General features: G+C 49.8%; 1 protein-coding gene across 1 annotated transcript in view; it reads right to left on the minus strand.

The window, feature by feature from the left end:
- Positions 1 to 4,365: 4,365 nt before the first annotated feature.
- Positions 4,366 to 20,775, minus strand: part of BAZ1B (bromodomain adjacent to zinc finger domain 1B) — a 769,492-nt gene continuing 753,082 nt past the window's right edge. Inside the window, exon 19 of the mRNA XM_069614785.1 lies at positions 4,366 to 6,515. Within this exon, the coding sequence (XP_069470886.1) occupies positions 6,140 to 6,515 (376 nt within the window). The 3' untranslated portion in view covers positions 4,366 to 6,139. The remainder of the gene's footprint in view (positions 6,516 to 20,775) is intronic.

Genomic DNA, 20,775 nt, shown 5'->3' on the forward strand with positions numbered 1-20,775 from the left:
GCTGCCATCACTGAAGGCACCCACCACTTCCACGGCCTCGAGCTGCCTGGCTTGGTGGGCCCAACTTTTAGTGGAGCGGTCCTTTAGTGTTTTCGCCTTAAAAAGGCTACACGCTCTGCAGTTAGCTTTAGGGTGGTCCCTAGGCAAACAGATTACAGGTGGCGCGTTTGTCAACCCAAGGGTACTTGCGGTTAGACTTGGGGCAAAATTTAAATGGTGTACTCTCCATATGTCACCTTATGGCAGCGGGCTAGTGTATGTAGGAAATAATAGCGAGTGTGAGTATGTTTCCACCCCCCACTCTCCCTACTTGCAGGGCCGAGGCCAGAGGCCTTCCGAGGCCCAAAGTCTGTCGTGCAGTCTCGACGGTTCTTCAGACCGGCGTCGATCTTCAGATCGACGTGGGAGTGAAAGAACAGGGAAATAAATTTGATTTTTAGCAAAATGGCTGAAAGCTAGGGAACTCTGCAACAATGCTTCCGACAAGTATGGCGGAAAAAAAACAATCTGAGGGTCCTAAACGTGTGAAGGATCATGGGTACAGCAGACGTCACACTAGGGATAGTATTACTGGCACGCCCTATGTCGACGCCCATTTTTGAGTTTCAAAAAACAAACTAATACTCCGCAGCCTCCACTAGATGACGGCCTCTGCACAGCATGTGATCTAAGCAGATTCCATAAGCCTCAGAAATACTGTTATAATACTACAGTGTGGAAGTGTATTGTGGACTTTTAGTTTGTCCTGAGTTTTTTGTATTCGCCTCCAACCCTTCTTCCTCCTAGGCTAGGCCTGGCTGCTCAGCCACAGCTACCCAACCTTTTTTGGTTAGTTCAGGGCAACCCAAAAGAATTGGAACCCTGTACATCTACGGGGGGGGGGGGGGGTTTCTCTATTCCTACCATAAGTGGACTTTGTAAAACTCACTTAACAACTTGTTCTAATGTCATTGATCATGCTAATATTTATGTTGGGGACCTCTCCCCAACTCGTCCTCAGGTTGAGCAGTTGGGGCTGTGGATTAACCGCAAGACTTTGCAGGTAGGGGCCTCCTTATTAGGCTGTATGGAGCAGCAGATTCATCACCTGCACCTGACACCTCAACCTAGTTCCGACAGAGCGTTGGACTTGACAACTGCTGGCTCCACCTGCACGGCGTATGCTGCCCTGCGCTTTGACTGCGCTCCCAAAATTTAGGTTTGACTTTTAGGCATGCCCGGTATATTCCTGGGGGAGGAAACTATTACACACCCGAGTGTTCTTCCAGAAAGACATGGAATTGCACACTGGCCAATATTTGAAGGGTGTATTTTCCATCTGGGCCTCGAGAATGATACTGCCGTAGTGCAGCATACATTGTGTTAAGGACTAGACATTTTCTAGGCCCCTACCCCCCACTTCCACCTCATAGCTGCCGTGGTCGAATCGTTCTCTTGATCAACGATGCTTCAGCTCCGAAGTCAGGCAACCATGCGTCTAATGACTAAGATTTTTTTTCTCTGATGCAAAATTGCTGCCAACTGATTGGGGGGGAGGGAATTAAAACACAATCAGAGGAAGTCGATGCGTGAGGGATCATGGGAACCTGTACATCTAGGATAGGGATAGTGGCAGTTAAGCCCCCTTCCGAAGCCCTTTGAGTTTGAAAAACATGTAATACTCTGAGCCAACTACTAGATGTCAGACTGTGCGAAGCATGTGACTAAGCATATTAACTAGCCCCCCTCCCTTCACCACACAAATACAAACAGCTGTCTAGTGGATCTAAGGATACTAACCTTTTACTTTACCTGCAGAGAGAATTAAAGATCTAATAAAATAGTATGTTTGTACTCTTGCTCCTCAAGTTATTTGAGCTTTCTATTTTGGGTAAACTTTACTACTGCAACCCCCCCTACCCGCCTCCCTCCCTAACCACTCACTCCAAGCCTACCCTGGTAGAGTTTGGCTAGATCCAAGTGTCAATTACCCTGTTCAACTAAAGTGGCCTCTCGGAAACCTCACACACAGCTCTTTATTAAACTACCTTAACATTAGCCAATCTACAGGTAGCATTGACCTAATACCGCTCTCCAGGCTGGTGGGAACAGGAGCCTAACACTTTGAACCTCAAGCTTCCATCATTGGCTCCCCAGCAGGTCTGGAAGGAGGATGGAGGGGAGGGTAAGGAAGATCTGTGCCAAGTACCTAATGTGGAAGCATGTAGCACACAGCTCTCAGGAGTAGGCTAAACGGAAACTAAGACTATCAAAAGTCCAATTACTGGTTCGGTCAAAGACTCCCTTGAAAGGCAGAACCCGGATCATTCATTGTTTCAGGCTGAAGAATGTCCAACAAGGCAACCTTACAAGCAGGTATTTGCATGGAAGAAACTGATCTGGCCACCAGACTCCAAGAAGCACCAAGCTGCTCCTAAGACAAACATTGCTGTGATGCCACCCTTAGCCTGGAGAGGTATCGAAATCACTTCCATCTTTAAACCCTTCTGCCAGGTCCTACATAGCAGGATCACGCCCACTGTCCATGCAGAATTGATCCGGCAGACAAACTCTGAAACCACTCTAGGCCAAACCAAATATCCACATTCCGAATGAAAATACATGTTCAGCCAAGGATTTGCATCAATCTGCCAGAATTTAACATGGGGTCCCCAGCTGCAGTACTTGAGACAAAAGTTGGTTCACTGTTAACAGCAACACTGCAGTGGATGGTACTTAGGGAAACAGATTCTGGACTATTTTTTTGTATGGAAGCGCTGCCTCCATTAATACCGACCCCCTGACGGGAGAGTCCTTTTAAGGAACAATGGACTTCATTGCAGGTAGTCAGATGTTTGGCAAAGTATTGTGCCTACTTGAATAACTAGACCATTGCAGCCTGGAAAGACTCCCGTTCTTTATGGGAATAAAGAGGGAAGGTGGGTTCCATACAAACCAGCAGTTAGTATTTTGGACTAGTTGCTTTTTCAGAACTTTACCTCAGGAGCTGAATTTGTAGCGCCAATTCCAAACAATAGACAGTAGGCATGAGAGGAAGAAAGCTCACTTCTTGATCGATTAGGCTTTTTTCACTTTAGGAGTGGACTTTCCACTGTTTTCTGCTCATGGCCAAGATACCCTTTTCCACGTGGTTCGTGCACTGCATTAGTGTATGAACTGACAATTGTCACAATCCTGGTCACAATCCTTGTTCTTGTAGATCAGCTCTAAACATACACAGCAAAGGGATGATTGAGGGCAACATCTACCTCAGACTGTCATTGCAAGACTTGAAGTCCAACCTGGGGAAAGGGTGTAGATTAAGGGGTAATGGAGACATGATACAAACCAAATGAAAAATGGCAACAGTTCTGAAATGCAGTGTTTGCTACCATGGAAAAATAGGTTAGAGGGCTCATTTGGCAAAGTATGAATAAAGAAGTCACTTTGTGAGCAAGAACACCCACAGACCACAGATCCCAGGACAGAATTGGTGCAGCGCCACCTGATGCCACCTAGAGAAACATTTATTGATCCGTCAGCACCTCCATGACAAATCCAAAATGTGGAATCTGTGGAAGCAATGTATCCATTAGAACCCAAGATTGGGAGCAGGGGGGCACATCCAACCAAGGACTGGAAGAGTGCAGCTCTGCACAAAGGGTAGAGGATTTTGCGGCCATCTCTCAATTTCCAGGAACAAGTGACCAGTGGATGTTTTATTTAGTAGCCGGTACCATCCATGAAGCCGATAATGATTACATCGTCCAATTAAAAAGCGTCAGAAGAAAGTTGAGAGGAAATCAAATAAAACTTTTTTTTAAAGGAGTAGAGTAGATATCTGGTGGAAAATATCCCAGTGGATAAACCTGGATCACAGGGACTTGTAAATAATGACTATGTTTATGCAGAGGTTCCGCCAGTGCTCCAACCGCAAAGCAATATAGAGTGAATAAGAGTCAAAACAGGAAAAACCCTACCACAAAAGCTGGTGGGAAAAGGGTGAAAAAGCAACAAGTGTGCAAAAAAGATCTGCCTCTGTACGACACTTCAGTCCAAGACAACACAGCAAAATGAACTAATAATTTGTGCATGCAGGAGGTCTACGCCAACAAGCTTTTGCTGCATTGAAATGTTGCTGCACACAATACGTTGGCCACATCCGCTTCATAGGGGCAACATCCTGTTAGAACACATGAAAAAGGGCAGGACATTGGAGTCTGAGGTGGGTAAGTTTGCCTTGGATGTACTGGTCAGGTAGCAACAGAAGGTAGTTTCAATCTTATACATAGATTGCTTTAAATGGAACATTCCTAACCACGGCTTCAAATTATAATTCAAGCACCCAAAGAAAAAAAGAGCAACCAACAGCTATACAACACTAGCTCTGTTTAAAATCCCCCTTTATTACAAGTCCGCTCTTTTCAATTCCCATCTGACATAAAAAAAAATGTACAAGTCCAAGTTGACACTGCATAGAAACTACACAAAAAGTTTATTAACAAGACAAAAAGTCTAAATAGGTGGGCAGGACTAGAAATTTCAGTGTGAAACCACTGTGTGCAATTCAATGTGGGCTGAGGAAAAGATTGTGGACCAGTGCGAGCCATAGTACATTTAGGAGTTTGCCGATCTACACCAAACTCAGCCTTTTATTAAATCCAGTTGGAGAATTTTAAATAAAATATATTTTAATTTCCCACCCTTCAAAATGAAAGAATTTGGGGAGGGAACTGATTTTTATACACAAATTGTAGGCTTAGCCTGCAAAGTAGTACCAGATATTTAGGTGTAATAGACCAAGACTGGTCTGAAGGCCCCTGTAAATCCAAAACCTGCAGGAAAACATTGTAGGAATCGCTTTATGAGGCACCAGGCTAGGCACAGGTGAAGCGAGTTGTTAGCACCTCACCCATGAAATGGCCTCTACAACCTCCCTCGCTTTAATTCAAAGGAATCCCTGAACTTTGGTGAGGGTGATGGTTCAAAGGCAGCCTACACCACCTCACTACTAGGATTCTGGGCGTAAACTAATGTAAAGCCTTTGGCCTCATGGTAATTTTCAATTCATTAAAGCTCAAATACACAAAACCAATGACTAGACGGGGACAAAAAGCGAGTCAACCACCAGAGTCTTAAGTGGATCCAAGTGGTAGACTAAGGGAGAACACAAAGAAAAGAAACTAAGCAATTTCAGAGCGGCACTGAGTCAAATAACAGTTTTTATATAAACAGTATTGTACACGGAGGAGCCATCTAAGTCCCTTCATACAGGATGCAAACCCAAGCAGCTTTTCATATTTTACATCGGTTTTGAGGCTGCCCTGTCCATTAATTTTTGCATTGCTCATTGCATGATTGTCCCCAAAACACACAATGGGCAGTCTTTTTACCTATTTGGTGGGGGGAGAAAAAGAACATCAGTAAACATTAGGGGCATCTACAGGTCCCCCTAATGTAGTGTAACGGTCAAAGCAGCACAAGTATGTGGTTTCCCTTAGAAACATTCACTAAATGACTGGTCTTGGGAAGCAAGAGATGGGAGGGATAGTTCCAAACATAGGAGGAAGCAGCAGTTGGTATAAAGATTGTCCTGCTGACGTGGTTACCTCCAACACAAATATTGGGGTTGATGGTTATTGCAAACATGTTAATCTGTGCCCAGTTGGAGCCTGACTGTCCTTGGGTGCAATGACAAAACGCAGGAAGAATATAACTATGCCTTTCTGCCCAATGCCCTTCTACACAATAAGTCTCGGACAACCATTACGGGAAGAGGATAGTGAAAAGAGTAACTAGTCAACATGTTCGAGCCAATACCATACGGCATTCTCACCCGTTCCAGGTCAAAGTCTTTAAGAACAGGTTGTAATATGCCCCATCCACGGTTTTGCTTTTTGTGAGGCAAGAGGGATTGAGGTGGGGGCAGAATTCAGACGTTCCTCGGGCAAGGTTATAAGCAACTGACTGCTTAAGGGGACAACATGGGTTCCACACACAATGGATTAAAATATATTTATCAACACTGCAGATTTCTTCATTTACACCCCCACTGCTTGGTATTGATGAGCAGCAAAGGCTGCTTACCACGTCAATGTTCAATCTTCTCATCCCCACTTTTTCAAGCCCTCTGCCCTCTTCTCTTCAGTTTTAAGTCTCTTCATTTCTTATTCTTTCGCCCTCTGGAATGTTTGACAGTCTCCTGATCACTGTCCTGTTCCTCCTCCTCATCCGTTGTATCAGTGTGCCGTTTGGCAGGTTGCCGCCTGGGTTTCCTGCGCTGGTACGTATGACTAGGCAGATGCTTCTGCAGCATTGTCATCAGACAATCCTCAGTCTTCTCTAGGCAAGAAAGCACATGGGCCCCATCCGGGTTGTAAAGCTCAGCATTATTGAACACAAGCTTAATGTCCGCCAGGAACTCTTGCACTGTGTGGTATTTGTTGCAGGTACACTTGCTCAACATGGTTTGGAAGTCCATGGGGTTGCTGACAATCTCCATGTAATCTTCTGCTTCTTCAAGCGTAACTGGCTCCCTGCACAGAAATGAAAATATTAGAGAACTTGAATGCACAATGGCTTAAGACATCTAAACTGAGCCAAACCAGGAGGTAGCTTGAGACAAAAGAAAAAAGATTACAGATTTGGCATCTTTCACATGAGAATACAACAGGGGCCCAAGGAGGACAGCTCAGAAAAGTTAACACGCTCACTTAATACTTTACTCACCCCTACCACAGTCAATCATTACATTTTTCAGTATCAAGGTTCATAGAAGAGAACCATGACAAGTGGAATAGATAACTAAAATCATCGAATAAAACCCCTCTAGCATGGTTTGAATGAAAAACCCAAAGCCAGGAGTAATTATACAAGCTCCGGACTACCTTTTCAATGTTTCCTAGCAAACCACTTGATTGCTAGATCAGGAACTAGGAACTCTGGTTATATTTTTGCACACAGACCCCTCTGGCCATTAAACAAAAAGTACACAGAAAAATGCATCCTTCCAACCAACCGATTATTATAAGAATGCCAATCCAATGATGGACTATATTAGCTTGAAATGTAAAGTGTTCTTGTATTGAGCCCTTTCGGGGGTGGCTCTGTAAGGTGTGTGGGGGGGAGAGGGGGGTAACAGGAGCGGCAGATGTGAAGCTTGTGGTGTCAATAGGTGCAGGTCGGATGTTCTCAGGTCCTGTGTGCCTTTTTGCTTTATATAGGATTGACAGAGACTCTTAGGGTCATGTAATCCAAAGGGACAGCCCAAATCAGATAACTACAGTACTTTGGGTTTGGTTAGCCACTGATGTGGGACAGTATACTGGAAATCGAGTTTAGTCATGGCTTGATTAGTGTTGATGTGCTAACTGCTAGTTTGCAGAGGTAGTCTGTGGGGATTTATGCACAGAGTGTAAGGTGGGAGGTCTTAGAGCAGAGTGTACTCACAGAGCAAGGCATTTTGTGTTCAAAATAGTCCAGAAAGTTATGACCCACTCCAAGCCTTGTATGGGGAGATTAGGGGTGGTTGTTACTCATCCTTTATCACAACAAATGGGCAGATGAGCACAGAATCTGAGATAATTGAAAAGCAAGTCATGGATTGAGGCTGGAATGGAGGGATCTATCAGACATTACAATTAGTAATGGAACAATGTGATCGTAAATTGAATTCTTTAGGCATTATTGTATCCAAATCATTCGCCTTGCACAGAGTCTACTCTGAAATGTCACCTCCGACAGCCGTGAAAAGCCAGATTTCACTTTCTGGGGTTTATAATGTATTGTTGCATGGGGGATAACATCTAAATGGACAAAAAGCCTCCACACTTGAAGGATACTCTTGAGCACACCTCAGCTCAGCACACCACACATTTCAGTACTTCTATTTAAAGAACTTGTTAGGGAGAATTATCTGAAATTTGCTAATTCCTCGCAACCTTAGATACCACCACAGCTCTTTTGCTGGACTCTAGGACTTTATTTTCTACCAGAAGAGAATGAGACCCTTTTCCCCCACTCTCTCATGTATTTTTAATGTGATTTGAACTCTGTTTCTTTTGGTTGTGCAGTCTGACAAACTCCATAGGCCTCATCATTTACATTGTGTCACACAGCACCTTCAGTGCAGTGACACAGAAGTTTTTCAGATTTCCCCCAAGGTTACCCTTTTCACGATGAAATGCTGGTGGCAGTGGTTTACTTTCAACTACTGTGGTGTGCATTTACCACAGGCTGCGTTTGTAGCTGCAGTAAAGCACCCAAGGGTGCCATTTTTGTCAAAATGGCGCCAGTCTTTTTGTTGCCATTTCTTCTTGGAAAGGTCCTTCTTGAGATTTACTCTGCGCGCCAGACCAGTTTTGGTCCCTTTGTTCGTTTTGTCTTTGGCTGGATTCACGAGCGAAGCCCGTCTCTGGCTCCAGGGTGTCTGGCGGGGGCAGGAAGCGATGGAGGTGCCCGAAACTCCCTGTTCTTAGTCTCCTAGGAGACAGGCATGCACTCTTATGTGATTGGCCGCCTGGGCTGTCCGGCAAGGACAGCCACCCTGCTGGGTGACTGACAGCTAGGCTGGAATGAATGGGAGAAACCTGCATAAAAGGCAAGGCTTTTTGGCTTGGGAGAGTCGACACTGGACGAAGGAATCCCAAGAAGAACTTGAAGAGGACGCCTGCTGCAACTCCTGGACCGTTGGTTTGCCCAGTGAAGCCCTGCTGCTGTGCGGAGACTCCAATTTCATTTCGACAGAAGCCCTGCAAGGACGACTTCTCCCCTTGAGTTGGTGGGACCAATGAAGTCCAAAGTAAGCCACCTGGACATCCTGTCAGAGCTGGTTGAAATTCCACTGCATTTGCTGCTGGAACCGAACAGCCAGGGAGAGAACCACCAGATTGTGTGCGTTGCTTTTAAGATGGCCAAGAGCTCCAGGAAGATCCTCCGGACTCCCAGGAAGCAGGACTGACCGAGCCCGAGCCACCTCAGAGTGCTGGATCCCAGATGCAAGGAAAGTCCATCTAGACAGGCAGGAACCGGAGTGTTGCTACTTGCGGTAGACCCGAGGAGCTTGCGGTCAGTGACCGTCCCATTGCAGTGAATGAGTCCCTAGAAGTCCTCGCTCTTGTCCCCACGACTGAGGCCCAGGAACACCAGGATCTGCTGAGCTGCACAGGAACAGGAGCCATCTGCTGCACTTTTCTTCAACCTAAAGGTACTGTAAAGTGCAAGAGAACTTACCTCTTGTTGTATAACCTCACTTGTCCTCGTTGGAGACTTGTCTTGGTTCCATCTGTAGAGTTGCAAACAGCTTCTTTACTGCACAAGCCTAATCAGTTTATGGCCCTATTTGATTTCTTCTTATTATACAAAGACTTCTAAAACATTGTGCATGACTTTTACTTACCTCCAAGAAGTGCTTCAGTTCACCTTGACTTTTGCTAACTTAACATTGGTTGGCCCGGCTCCCTGAATGACTTCTCCCCTCTGCTTATGTTTTGTTTCTTCCTTCCAGGAAGGGGTTAACTTTGCATTAGGGGTTATTTCGAAACTACTTACCTGCTTAAGAAAGATTGTGTTAATACTTGTCTCATTCTGAAACCTCTTTCCTTTGACATACTCCCAAGTCTGGTTCTAAATGCAAACAGTGGTATATTAATGTCCACAGTGACCTAGTTACTAAAGTCACCTGAGGGTGTAGGGAATGTGTGTGCCATCCCAAAAAGGTACTTGCTGATTTAGAAATATTAAGAGTGTGTATTTCGGAGTCTATTTGTGTGTACTATTATATTGCCCCCTTCTGAAGGCTTACTCTGACTGTTAAATTAATAATTGTTTAATCAAGAAACCCTGTGTAAAAGTTTGATTACTTGTCACTGTGAAACTCCCCTAAAGCACACATTGACCCCTCTTGAGATAAGCCTAGCTGCTCAATCACGCCACCAACCTGTGTAGTACAGACTTATACCAAAGGTTGGGTTCCCATTGCCAGGTGGTCAGGGTTGTTGTAGTGCACCCAAAGGGTACTGCATACAATCTTGCCTAACAGAACTATACCAGGAACTTTCCATAGTTATGCAATTGTTAATACTAGCATGAATCATCTTCCCTTTTCGGACCACAACTTTGCCTTAATCATTGTACCCTGACAACAGCCAGGCAAATTATCAAACTTCATTCCTGCCCCCTCATTCATTTTTCTTAGCTGAACAAACTGTTGACCCCACTGTCCCATTTTACGCTTCCTCTCCTCTACAGCCTTTTTCCATTTTCACACGGACGGAGGCCTCGATACCTTTGGCAGGAACACAATATGCACACTCCAGAAAACCTATAAAGTTGGGTGGAAGGGGACCCCGCTCTTGCTGCAACAAGTTTCATTACTTGTAATCCTACTTTTACATCATGGGTTTCAGTACATTCATAAACAGAAAAATAGCTCTCCCTGTGTGCAGGATCCCAGCATACAAAGAGAAGAACAAGTCACTTTCTTACCTGGTAACGTTCTTTCGATGGGATGGTCCGACGACGTTTTCCATATCTATGACGGGTAATGTCCACAGCTGTGCTGCTTCGGAAAATCTTCAGCGTCTGCGTCCTGCGTCGTTCCCGAGGACCTCCGACGGTCGGCGTCACCCGATGTGATAAGTAGGACGCACGACACCCGTAGCCTCAGTTGTTTTCTCCCCAGAACGTGTGACACCAGTTTTCTGCCAGTCAGACACACAAGGCCTTGCGGAACGCAAGCTGCAAATCGCAAAAGAAATTCTGCAGCGGGGAAGGTAGGGAGGGAGCGATATGGAATACGTCGTCGGACCATCCCATCGAAAGAACGTTACCAGGTAAGAAAGTAACTTGTTCTTGGAGGGGATTGGGACCTACGACGTATTCCATATCTATGACAGACTCCCAAAGCAGTACCAAGCAAGGAGGTGGGAAAATAATTTAGAAGCCAAATTTAGCATGCCCAATCAAATTGCGGAATAAACGACTGCCATGCCAAAGGCCAGATCCTGCCCTCGGATGGAATCGAGGGAGTAGTGACGTACAAAAGTATGTACTGAAGCCCAGGTGGCTGCATCACAGATGTGATGAATAGGAACACCCCTCTGCAGGGCAGTAGACGCAGCCACTCCCCTGGTAGAATGGGCCCGCAAGCCAGCCGGAGGATCCTTACCCGCCAAGCGGTAACACTCGGAGATAGCTAAAATAATCCAACGAGACAGTCGGTTTCGTCACAGCTTGTCCCAAACGCTTTCCAGCGGAACCAATGAAAAGTTGATCGTCCACGGACCCGGGACATGCGCGAAATATAAAAGCTCAACACTCTCCTAGGATCAAGCCTATGGAGCATCTCCTCTTCCTTACCAGGATGTGGAGGAGGATAGAACGCCGGAAGAACAACCTTCTGGCTCAAATGAAATTCTGAAACCACCTTCGGAAGAAAGGCAGGACGAACTCTAAGAACAACCCTGTCCTTATGAAACACAGTGATGGGTGGCTTAACTGAAAGTGCCTGTAACTCACTCACTTTGCGAACGGAAGTAACCGCAACCAAAAACACAGTTTTCAGAGTTAACAGTCTCAAAGGGCAAGAATGCAAAGGCTCAAACAGAACACTCATAAGAAACTTAACAAGGTTCAAATCCCAACCAGGCACCATAAAAGGTGACTGAGGGAACACATTAGTGAGCCCTTTCAAAAACTGAGAAATTAAAGGAATCGAGAGACACCAACCAATCTTGAGGTTGAAGGGCCTGGAGGACTAGAGAGATTAACCATCTTGAACTTGTCCTTCCTGAGGAGTTTGTTCAAACCGTGCAAGTCCATGATGGGTCTCAATCCCCCGTCTTTCTTCGAAATCAAAAAATAAGGGGAATACCATCCTTTGTTCCTCTCCGCTACAGGCACCAGTCTATGGCGCCTTTCTCCAGCAGGGCTTGAATTTCCTGCGCAAGGAGCGGATACGGACTCTTCAAAGAAAGGTTCCCAGGTGGATTGTCGTGAGGCCTCTGCCGAAAGGGAAGACAGTAGCCGTGGGTTATGATCTCCAGAACCCACAAATCTGAAGTAATGGCATGCCACTCTACAAGATGCTGCGCCAGCCTTCCCCCAACCAGCGAACCATGGGACCTGGCCTCATGACTGAGTGGTAGCAGCTGCAGCGTTGCCTGAGGGCAAAGAGGCAACTGCCCGAGCGGCCTTGGCACCTCAAGTACCCCGGTTTCCACCTCTGGCACTCTTACGGTGGCCTCTTTGACTGCTAGCTCCTCTCGCTTTACTGAAGGACGAGTAATAGCGAAAGGAACCTCCCCTCCATTGTTGTCCCCTAGGACAAAAAGGCGGAGGTTGTCGAACTGCAGCGCCCAACGACTTCGCTGCAGCTTTGGAGGTCTGCAACCTCAAGGCTCTCGTCAGCCTTGCTGCCAAAAAGATGTTCACCATCAAAGGGCATGTTGAGGAGCCAGGACTGCACATCAGGAGCGAACCCAGACTTCCGCAGCCACGCAAACCTGCGTATTACGGTGCTTGCCGCCATGGACCGGCTGACACAATCTGCCATGTCCAAACCCGACTGAACGGCCTCACATATGGCATTCTTGCCATCCTGAACCATAGCAAGGAAACCATCCCGTTCGTCCCCTTCGGGAATATGTTCAGCCGCTAATGCAACAGTTCCACAGAGTGTGTAAAACGAGACAAGGCACATATGGAGTTGGCTGCCTGAAGCGCCATACACCCTGAAGAAAACACTTTCTTCGCCCAGCCGTCAAAATGTTTGTTGTCCCTATCCGGAGGGATGGTACGATACGGCGCCTGCTTTTCCGGGGTCGTAGCCGCCTGCACCACCAAACTCTCCGGAGTGCGGTGCCTGGACAAGTAGCAGGGGTCGCTACTGGCTGGACGGTATTTTCGCGACAAAGACTTGCCCACTGCCGGGAGACTCTCCGGAGCAGTCCAAGTCGCCGCAGCCGCCACCCTTCTCTGCAGAGCCATATGAAACGGCAGTATTACGGGTCAGTTGGTGGACCAAGATCAAGGATGTCCGTGAGATCATCCTGAACGAACTCCCCTGGCGGAGACTACCATCCCAAGTACTCGGTGACCCGAGACATAAGGCTCCGGTATGAAGAATCAGCATGAGTGCCAGGCTCCGGCCTACAAAACTTCACCTCCGGAGAGGTGTCCAGTCCACTGGCATCATGCAGTGACTGCCTCAGGTCATCAAACTGGCTATGGCCCGAGAGAAGCTCATCTGGTACCGTAACCAAGCCTCCATCAGGGCCTTCATCACCCTCTGAAATGTACTCCAGGCAGTGAGAGGAAGACACCTGGGGACCAAAGCTATGCCTGACCTTACCCAGAGCCTTTCTAGGGGCTAACCCCGTGCCCCCTCTGACACCACGCCTCGAAAAGGCGTCGAACGAATCGGCGTCAGCTGCAGCGCCGCCAGCATTTACGGCGTCGACACAGGCCTCGAAACCGGAGCTCCGAGCGTGTCTCTCGACGACCTAGGCGCCGACAGCGTCGACGACCCCCTTGGAGGCGGAGCCTCGAGAGAAATCGTAGACGACCTCGGCACCACAGGCATCGACGTCTTCGAAGACGGCACAGGATCACGCGGTCTTGAGCGCATCGAGGACCGGGACCTGGAACGGGCATGGCGAGAACGGTTACCCTTGTCCGAGCGGGACCTTTCACGCGAGCCGTGCCGACCACCCGAGCCCGAAGGCGTACGAGCATTGTCTCTCAACCGGTGCCGACCGACCCCACTCGGAGGCGGGGACGGACCGGTGCCCTGCGATTCAAGAATCGCTAACATCTGCTTCACGAAGGAAGCCCATTCCTCCGGTGTCGCTTGCATGGTGGGATAAGCGACCCGCCGACAGGCAGAGTCCTCGGAAGAGGACGGGGAATGCGACCGATGCCGGCGCTTCCGGGAATGCCTCGAAGAGGCGGAGGAGTGGCGAGACCGACTCCTGGAAGGAGACCCACTGGACTTCCAACGATGACACCGAGAGTCGCCTCTCGAGTCATCCGTCGAAAGCCCCGTAGACCTCGACTTCCGGGGCTTAGACACCCGACCTACCGACAAGCTTCTTCTTGCGCTCCCGCTAGGCCTTGGCCGTGAGCGAATGGCAGTCGACAGTCGTCCGTATCGTGGGCCTCCCTAAGGCACCAGAGGCAGGCATCGTGCGAGTCCGTGACCGACATCTTGGACCCACAGTCCCCGCATTTCTTGAAGCCCGGAAGCGGGGTTGAAGACGAAGTAGACATCGCCACGAACAGGTCTTCACAAAAACCGAACAGGTTCAACGAACCGAGAAGAATACAGCAAACTCCAAAGAGTCGAGGCGTATCGAGATTCACGAAGCGAACACGTTCACGGAATAAACGGAACAGAGGCTACGGGCGTTGTGCGTCCTACTTATCACATCGGGTGACGTCGGCCGAGGTCTTCGGGGACGGCGCATCGTCGACACAGGACGCCGAAGATTTTCCAAAGCAGCACAGCTGTTGACATTACCCATCATAGATATGGAATACGTCGGAGGACCCAATCCCCTCGAAATAAAATGTCCAATACAAAAATGATTTGTCTACAGCTTAGAATGTCACTCCCAAGCAGTGCATCAATGCCAATTTAAAGCAGTTTACAACATAACACAGAAAAGGGAAAAAATTACCAAACAGATCAGCATTTATTAACAAGAGCAAAGTCTGGTAAAGGCAAAGAGATCCTCAAATGCAAGTACAAAAAAATACCATTTGTCAACATAAGTAATGCTCACCAACACTTTTTGTAAGTGACATCACTATTCAAGAGATAGACAGCAGTTCGGTAACAATAGATTGTGTTAACTGTGTTTAGGATTGTAATCTTTTTCACCCGTTAGGCGTAGGCCTCTCTCCAACTATACGGGATTCTCTCAGGGAGAATTCTCAAAAATGTGCAAATTCCCCTCTACCTTGGAGACCCCCAGCTCATTTGCTGAACCTTGGGACTTTGTACTTTTAATTCTAATTGTTTTCTGTGTTTGTTTCTTTTGGTTATGGAGTCTAACCAACTCCATAGGCATCTTTTACAATTGTGTCACAAAGCACCTCGAGTGCAGTGCCACAAGGACGTTTTCCAGATTTCCCAAGGTTTAAATACCTTCTCTGGGAACAACTCTCTCCCAAAGCAGTGGAGTGAAATTGACTTCACTTAGTCCTGTAAAATTCTAGACCCAGCACACCCTATCTTACAATAGAGTGCTGGAGAGGTTACTTAGTATCCCCTGTGTCTAGTTACTCACGTAGCAGTCATATGGAACAAGTTACTTACCTGTAACTGTTGTTCTCCAGCATGGGTCTGGCATGGAGTCACATGCTCATGAATATTCCCCATCGTCAGGCTGGGAATCCTCGCTAAAGAAAAAAATCAGTATCAGTTTCGTTTCTGATCTGTCTTTCTTAGTAGTAACCAATCCCTGATCTCAGGGTCATACTGCCCCCAGCCAATGACTGCCCTCTCCCTAAGCCCCACCTCTGGCAGCCATCCTCAGATTTGGTAGCATGCAAAGTGGCGGTATGACCAAGTGAAGAGCCGCAGAGGGGTAGGCGGGAGGGTTCGCATGTGAATCCATGCCAGACCCATGCTGGAGAGCAACAGTTACAGGTAAGTAACTTGTTCCTTCTCCAGCATGGGGTCTGGCATGGATTCACATGCTCATGAATAAAAGAATACAGAGCAGTACACACATGCACAACCACGGGAGGTGGCAAAGGCTCAACATTAAGCATTACATCCAAAACTCAACATTAAGCAATTCTTACCTCCTCACCAGGCTCACCTTAGGCGAACAGGACCTGGAGTCCCGATCGACGCAGTAGAATCTTGTGAAGGTGTGCGTCGACCTCCATGTAGCAGCCCTGCAAATGTCCAGCAGGGGCACACTAGACAGGAACACCGTGGTAGGAGCGATCGCTCTGTTCGAATGGGCTTGGACGGCCGGGTAGCAGTCGGTTTGCCAACCGGTGACAGTGCATGATGCAGCCGGAGAGCCATCTGGAAATGGAAGTCTTCGAGAGAGCCTTCCCTTGATTCACAGACCCAAAGTTCACAAACAGCTGTGACTTCTTCCGAAAACTCTTTGTGCGGTCCACGTAGAACTTCAGCGCTCTAGCTACATCGAGCGAGTGCAAATTCCTCTCGGCCGGCGTCGAAGGCGACGGGAAGAAAACAGGTAACACCAAGGGCTCATTGAGGTGGAAGTCCGACAGCACCTTGGGCATGGAGGGGTGCGTCCTCAGCACCACCCTCGTGTCATGAAAAGTCAAGTATGGAGGCTTGCAAGATGGGGCCTGGATCTCTACCACTTGTCGTGCGGAGGTTATGGCCACGAGGAGCGCTGCCTTCCATGACAGGAACTTCAAAGGCGCCAAATGCATATATGCTCGAATGGGGGCCCCCATGAGCCTGGTCAGCACCACATTAAGATCCCACGCCGGGGCAGGAGCCTTCACCGGCGGGAACGATCGGAATAGTCCCTTCATAAATTCCTTCACCGGGCGATGAGACCAGAAGGACACCCGTCCTGTAGTCCTGGTATATCGGGAGATGGCAGCCAGATGTATTTTGATGGACGCGTGAGCCAGTCCAGCTTTGGCCAGCGACAGTAGGTACAGCAGTACTTGAGGGGCCGTAATCCACAGAGGGTTAATCTTCTGTGCATGGCACCAGACAGAGAACCTCTTCCACTTATGACTAACACTTGAGAGTTGAGGACGCCCTGGCTTTTGCAAGAACCTCTCTGCAGTCAGCCGGGATATCGTACCCTCCAAACTCTAGTGCTGCAGGAGCCAGGCCTGCAAGTTCAGCGACTCCGGGTCGTGATGAAGAATGGCGCCTCCTTCTCTGGAGAGAAGATCCGCGTCTGCCGGCAGCTTGACTGGTGGGGACGTGGACAAGTCCAGAAGGTCCGGGAACCAGATCTGCCTCGGCCACGCCGGTGCGACGAGGATCATTCTGCACCTGGACTTCTTGAGCTGGTTGATGAGGCGGAGCAGCAACGGCAACGCGCATAAAAACAGGCCGTCCCAAGGGAACGAGAAAGCATCGCCCATGCTCCTCGGCTGCGGGAACCTACTGGCGAATCTCTGGCACTTGGAGTTTGTCGCAGTCGCGAAAAGGTCGATCCACCTGGTCCTGACGTAGTTCCCACTCGTGGCACGAGCGCAGCTCCCTGCTGAGTGAGTCGGCGATGGTGTTTTTTATTCCTGCCAAGTGGAAGGGAACCAGAAACACCCCCTGGGCGACGGCCCAGTGCCACAGATCCTGGGCCTCCTTGGATAGGGCTGGGGATCTGGTGCCTCCCTGCTTCCGTATGCAGAACATCGTGGTGGTGTTGTCGGTGAAGATCCTCACCACTTTGTCCTTGAGGGACGGAGGGAACGACTTGAACATCCAGAACACTGCTCAGAGCTCCAGAATGTGGATGTGGAGAGACGCACCTCAAAACCTTCCTCTTTGCTTCTGCTTTCTCTCCCCCTCTCCCCTGCTGAATTCCTGGCTGATACCGCACTGCCTGCCTGGCAACCCTTGTACCTGGGGACTGTTTTCTGTAGCCCTAAAGTCCCCTACCAGCACTTATCTGCACTTACCCTGCACTTGGCGCCTTCTGGCCGTTACTATCTTGTTATTCTACTATCCTATGTACTGCACTTCCCCTTTCCCCTCCCCCTTTCACTTTTCCCTTACCCCCCTCCCACGCACTTGCGCGATCTGAATGACACTTGGCCTAGTAAGATCGCTGTCTGTCTTCCCTTGTTCCCCCTCCCTTGCCTCGTCGCGCCTTGAAACACTTGTGTATAGGCGTGTTATAAATGCCATATCATATATCTCCTCCGGGAGCCAAGGCCTCTTGCATGGAGATATCCGGTGTGGGCCCCCCAACCCTCCAGAGGGGCGTCCGTAACCGTCTCCTGAAACGCCGGGGTCTGAAAGTCGTGCCTGTAGTGAGGTACGCATGGGTACCCCACCATAGGATCGCCCGACGGAACTCCTAGTCGAGAGGGATCCCGTCTTCCAACCAGCCCGCCGCCTGAAACCAGTGGGCGTCGAGGAACTCCTGTAGCAGACGCATCTGAAGTATGCAAAGGGGTACAAGGTAGATGCATGAGGACATCATCCCAAGGAGGGACTTGATGGACCTCACTCTGGCCACGTCCTCTCCTCCGACGGGGAGGCCAATTGCCCCACTGTATCGAGCTTTGCTCCCAGAAACAGTGCTACTTGCGACGGAACCAGGTGGGATTTGGGGTAGTTGATGGCGAATCCCAGTTCGGTGAGCAGCCAGACGGTCCTTGCTGTGTGTTCGACGGCGAGTTGTCTTGTCCTTGCCCGGATTAGCCAGTCGTCCGGGTAGGGGTAGACGTGGATCCCCCTGCAGGCGCAGCCGCGGCACCACTGGAGCCAGGCACTTGGTGAATACCCTGGGTGCAGACTTTAATCCGAACAGCAGGGCTCTGAATTGGTAGTGGCATCCCTGAACCACAAACCTGAGAAACTTTGTGTCCTTTTAGAATGGGGATGTGGAAGTAAGCATCCTCCAGGTCCAACGACGATAGGAAGTCGCCCTCCTCCAGCTGTCCCAGCACGTGCTGGAGGGTGACCATCCTTAATTTCTGCGCCTTGATGTATTTGTTTAACCGAAGTAGGTCCAGGATGGGGCGCCAACCGCCTGTCTTCTTTCTGACAAGAAAGTACCTTGAGTACACTCCGGAGCCTCCTGGGGACGAGATCGATGGCACCTTTCTTGAGCATCGCCCTTACCTCCAACAGCAGTTGAGGGATGTGATTCTCCTTACTTGACACGGGAGGAATGAGAGGACACTTCTTTTGGAATTCGAGCGAGTGCCCGTTGGCCAGGGTGTCCAGCACCCAACGTCGGTGGAGATTGACTCCCACATGCTGATGAACTTCGTCAGCCGGCCTCCCACCGGGGTGCTTTGGTGGGTGCCCGACGCCACGGCCGGTTCAGTCTTGCTTGGAGGAGGCCTTGCTGCCTTGGCCTCCTTGATGACGGCGGGATCCCCCTTGCTTGCCGCGACCTCTGTAGGCCTCCTGCGACGAGGATCTGCCGCCTGGCGGTATGTAGAAGAGCCACCGCTGGATCCCTTGGAGGCACCCTGTCTGCCTCCAGAGCTCCGAAAGGGCCGTCGTTGTTGAAATATCCCTAGGGCCCAGGCCGTCTCAGAGTCGGTCTTGATGGCCTGGAGCGACTCATCCACCGTCTTCCCAAAAAGGTTGTTGCTGTCGAACGGCATATCCAACACTTTGGTGTCTGGACGTCCTGGCGAAAGTCTGTCGCCTTGAGCCATCCTCGTCATCAGAGGCAAACCCTCGGCAATGTCCGTTGCCACCATTATGGCGTGATCTGATGCGCCCTCTCCTTCCTGCAGAATTTGTAGGGCCTCCGCCCTGTTGTTGTCCGGTAGGAAGTCTAGTAGGGGAGCTATCTTGACCAAAGCTCCCTGTCGTAGCGGGCCACGATCGCTAAGGCATTGGCTGCCTTAATCGTCGTCGCCGCCGACGAGATGACTCGTCGTCCCATGGAGTCCAACTTCTTGCCCTCGCTGTCCGGCGGTGAAGTGGAAGTTGAAGCCGCCGCACCCGCTGCTTTCTTCTTGGCCGCTGGAGAGACGACAGAGTCTGGCGTGGGCTGGGCCCTGATGCACAAGGGGGCGGCATCGGGGACTAGGTACTTCTTCTCGTACCTGTCCCTCTTGGCGGGTGTCGTGGAAGGGCTCTTGAGGGTAGCCAGCCCCTCGTCCCAGATGTCGTTGAGCAACGGCACCGCCAGGAGAGTCTTCCTCTTGGCCTCTCGTCGTTGGTAAAGAAACCCTTCCTTTTTCTGTTCTTCAGGGCAGAGCTGGAAGAGCTTGGATGCCCTGGTTATTGCGTGAAACGAGCCAATTTCGTCGGGTGGAAAAGCCTGAGGGGGAAGGGGGAGATGACAGGATGTCCGTTGTGTCATCACCGCCGTCGTAGTCCATCCCCGTCGCTGTATCCATCGCCGTATCCTCTCTAGGGTCCGGCAAGGGGGATGAGGGGTCCACAGGCCTCACAGGCACGAAGGGAGGAGTGGGGTGGACTCTCCTCGGCTTGTCCGGAGGGCTTCCCGACGGGCCTGGTTCTGGATCCTCCGTCGAGGTCTGTGGTAACCTCGTCCTTATCTCAGTACATAAAGATTGGATCGCCAACAAAATGGCCGCCGAGCTATCCTGGGGCTTGGGTAATGGCTGCGACGAACGGGATGGCTGCTCCACTGGGCCCTCTTCGTCGCCATCTTCGATCACAGCGGGAACCGTCCCCTGGGATCGAACCTTCTCGTTGAGGCCCTTCCCAGTTTCCACCAGATCCTCCTCAGAGGCCGATTCCGAGTCTGTAATGGCCACCCCCCCACCCATCTTTTTCCGCCGGGGTCTTCACGGGGGTCTTAACGATGGGCTGGAAAGAGGATTCCCTCCGTGGTGGCAGGGATACTCTGGGCCCAGAGGCCGTTTCCACTGGCGTAGTCTCAGCCGGCTTCGCCAGGGTCGCAGCGACTACTCTGAGGCCTTTGCCGGCTGGATCAAAGCCCTCACCACCTTAGGTGCGTCCTGGGCCTTCGCCTTGGGGGGAGGGTCAGCGCCTCGCTCGTCCCTCGGGTCCCTTCGAGATCGACCGGGGCCGCTCCAGCAGCTTACCCGGGTTCTCAGACTTCCTCTTCCCCGAACCAGAGCGCTGGCTCGTGGTTGAACATGCCGGGGAAGTCGTGC

Source organism: Ambystoma mexicanum, chromosome 9 (assembly GCF_040938575.1).
Source record: "Ambystoma mexicanum isolate Mex_15411 chromosome 9, UKY_AmexF1_1, whole genome shotgun sequence".
Lineage (NCBI taxonomy): Eukaryota > Metazoa > Chordata > Amphibia > Caudata > Ambystomatidae > Ambystoma > Ambystoma mexicanum.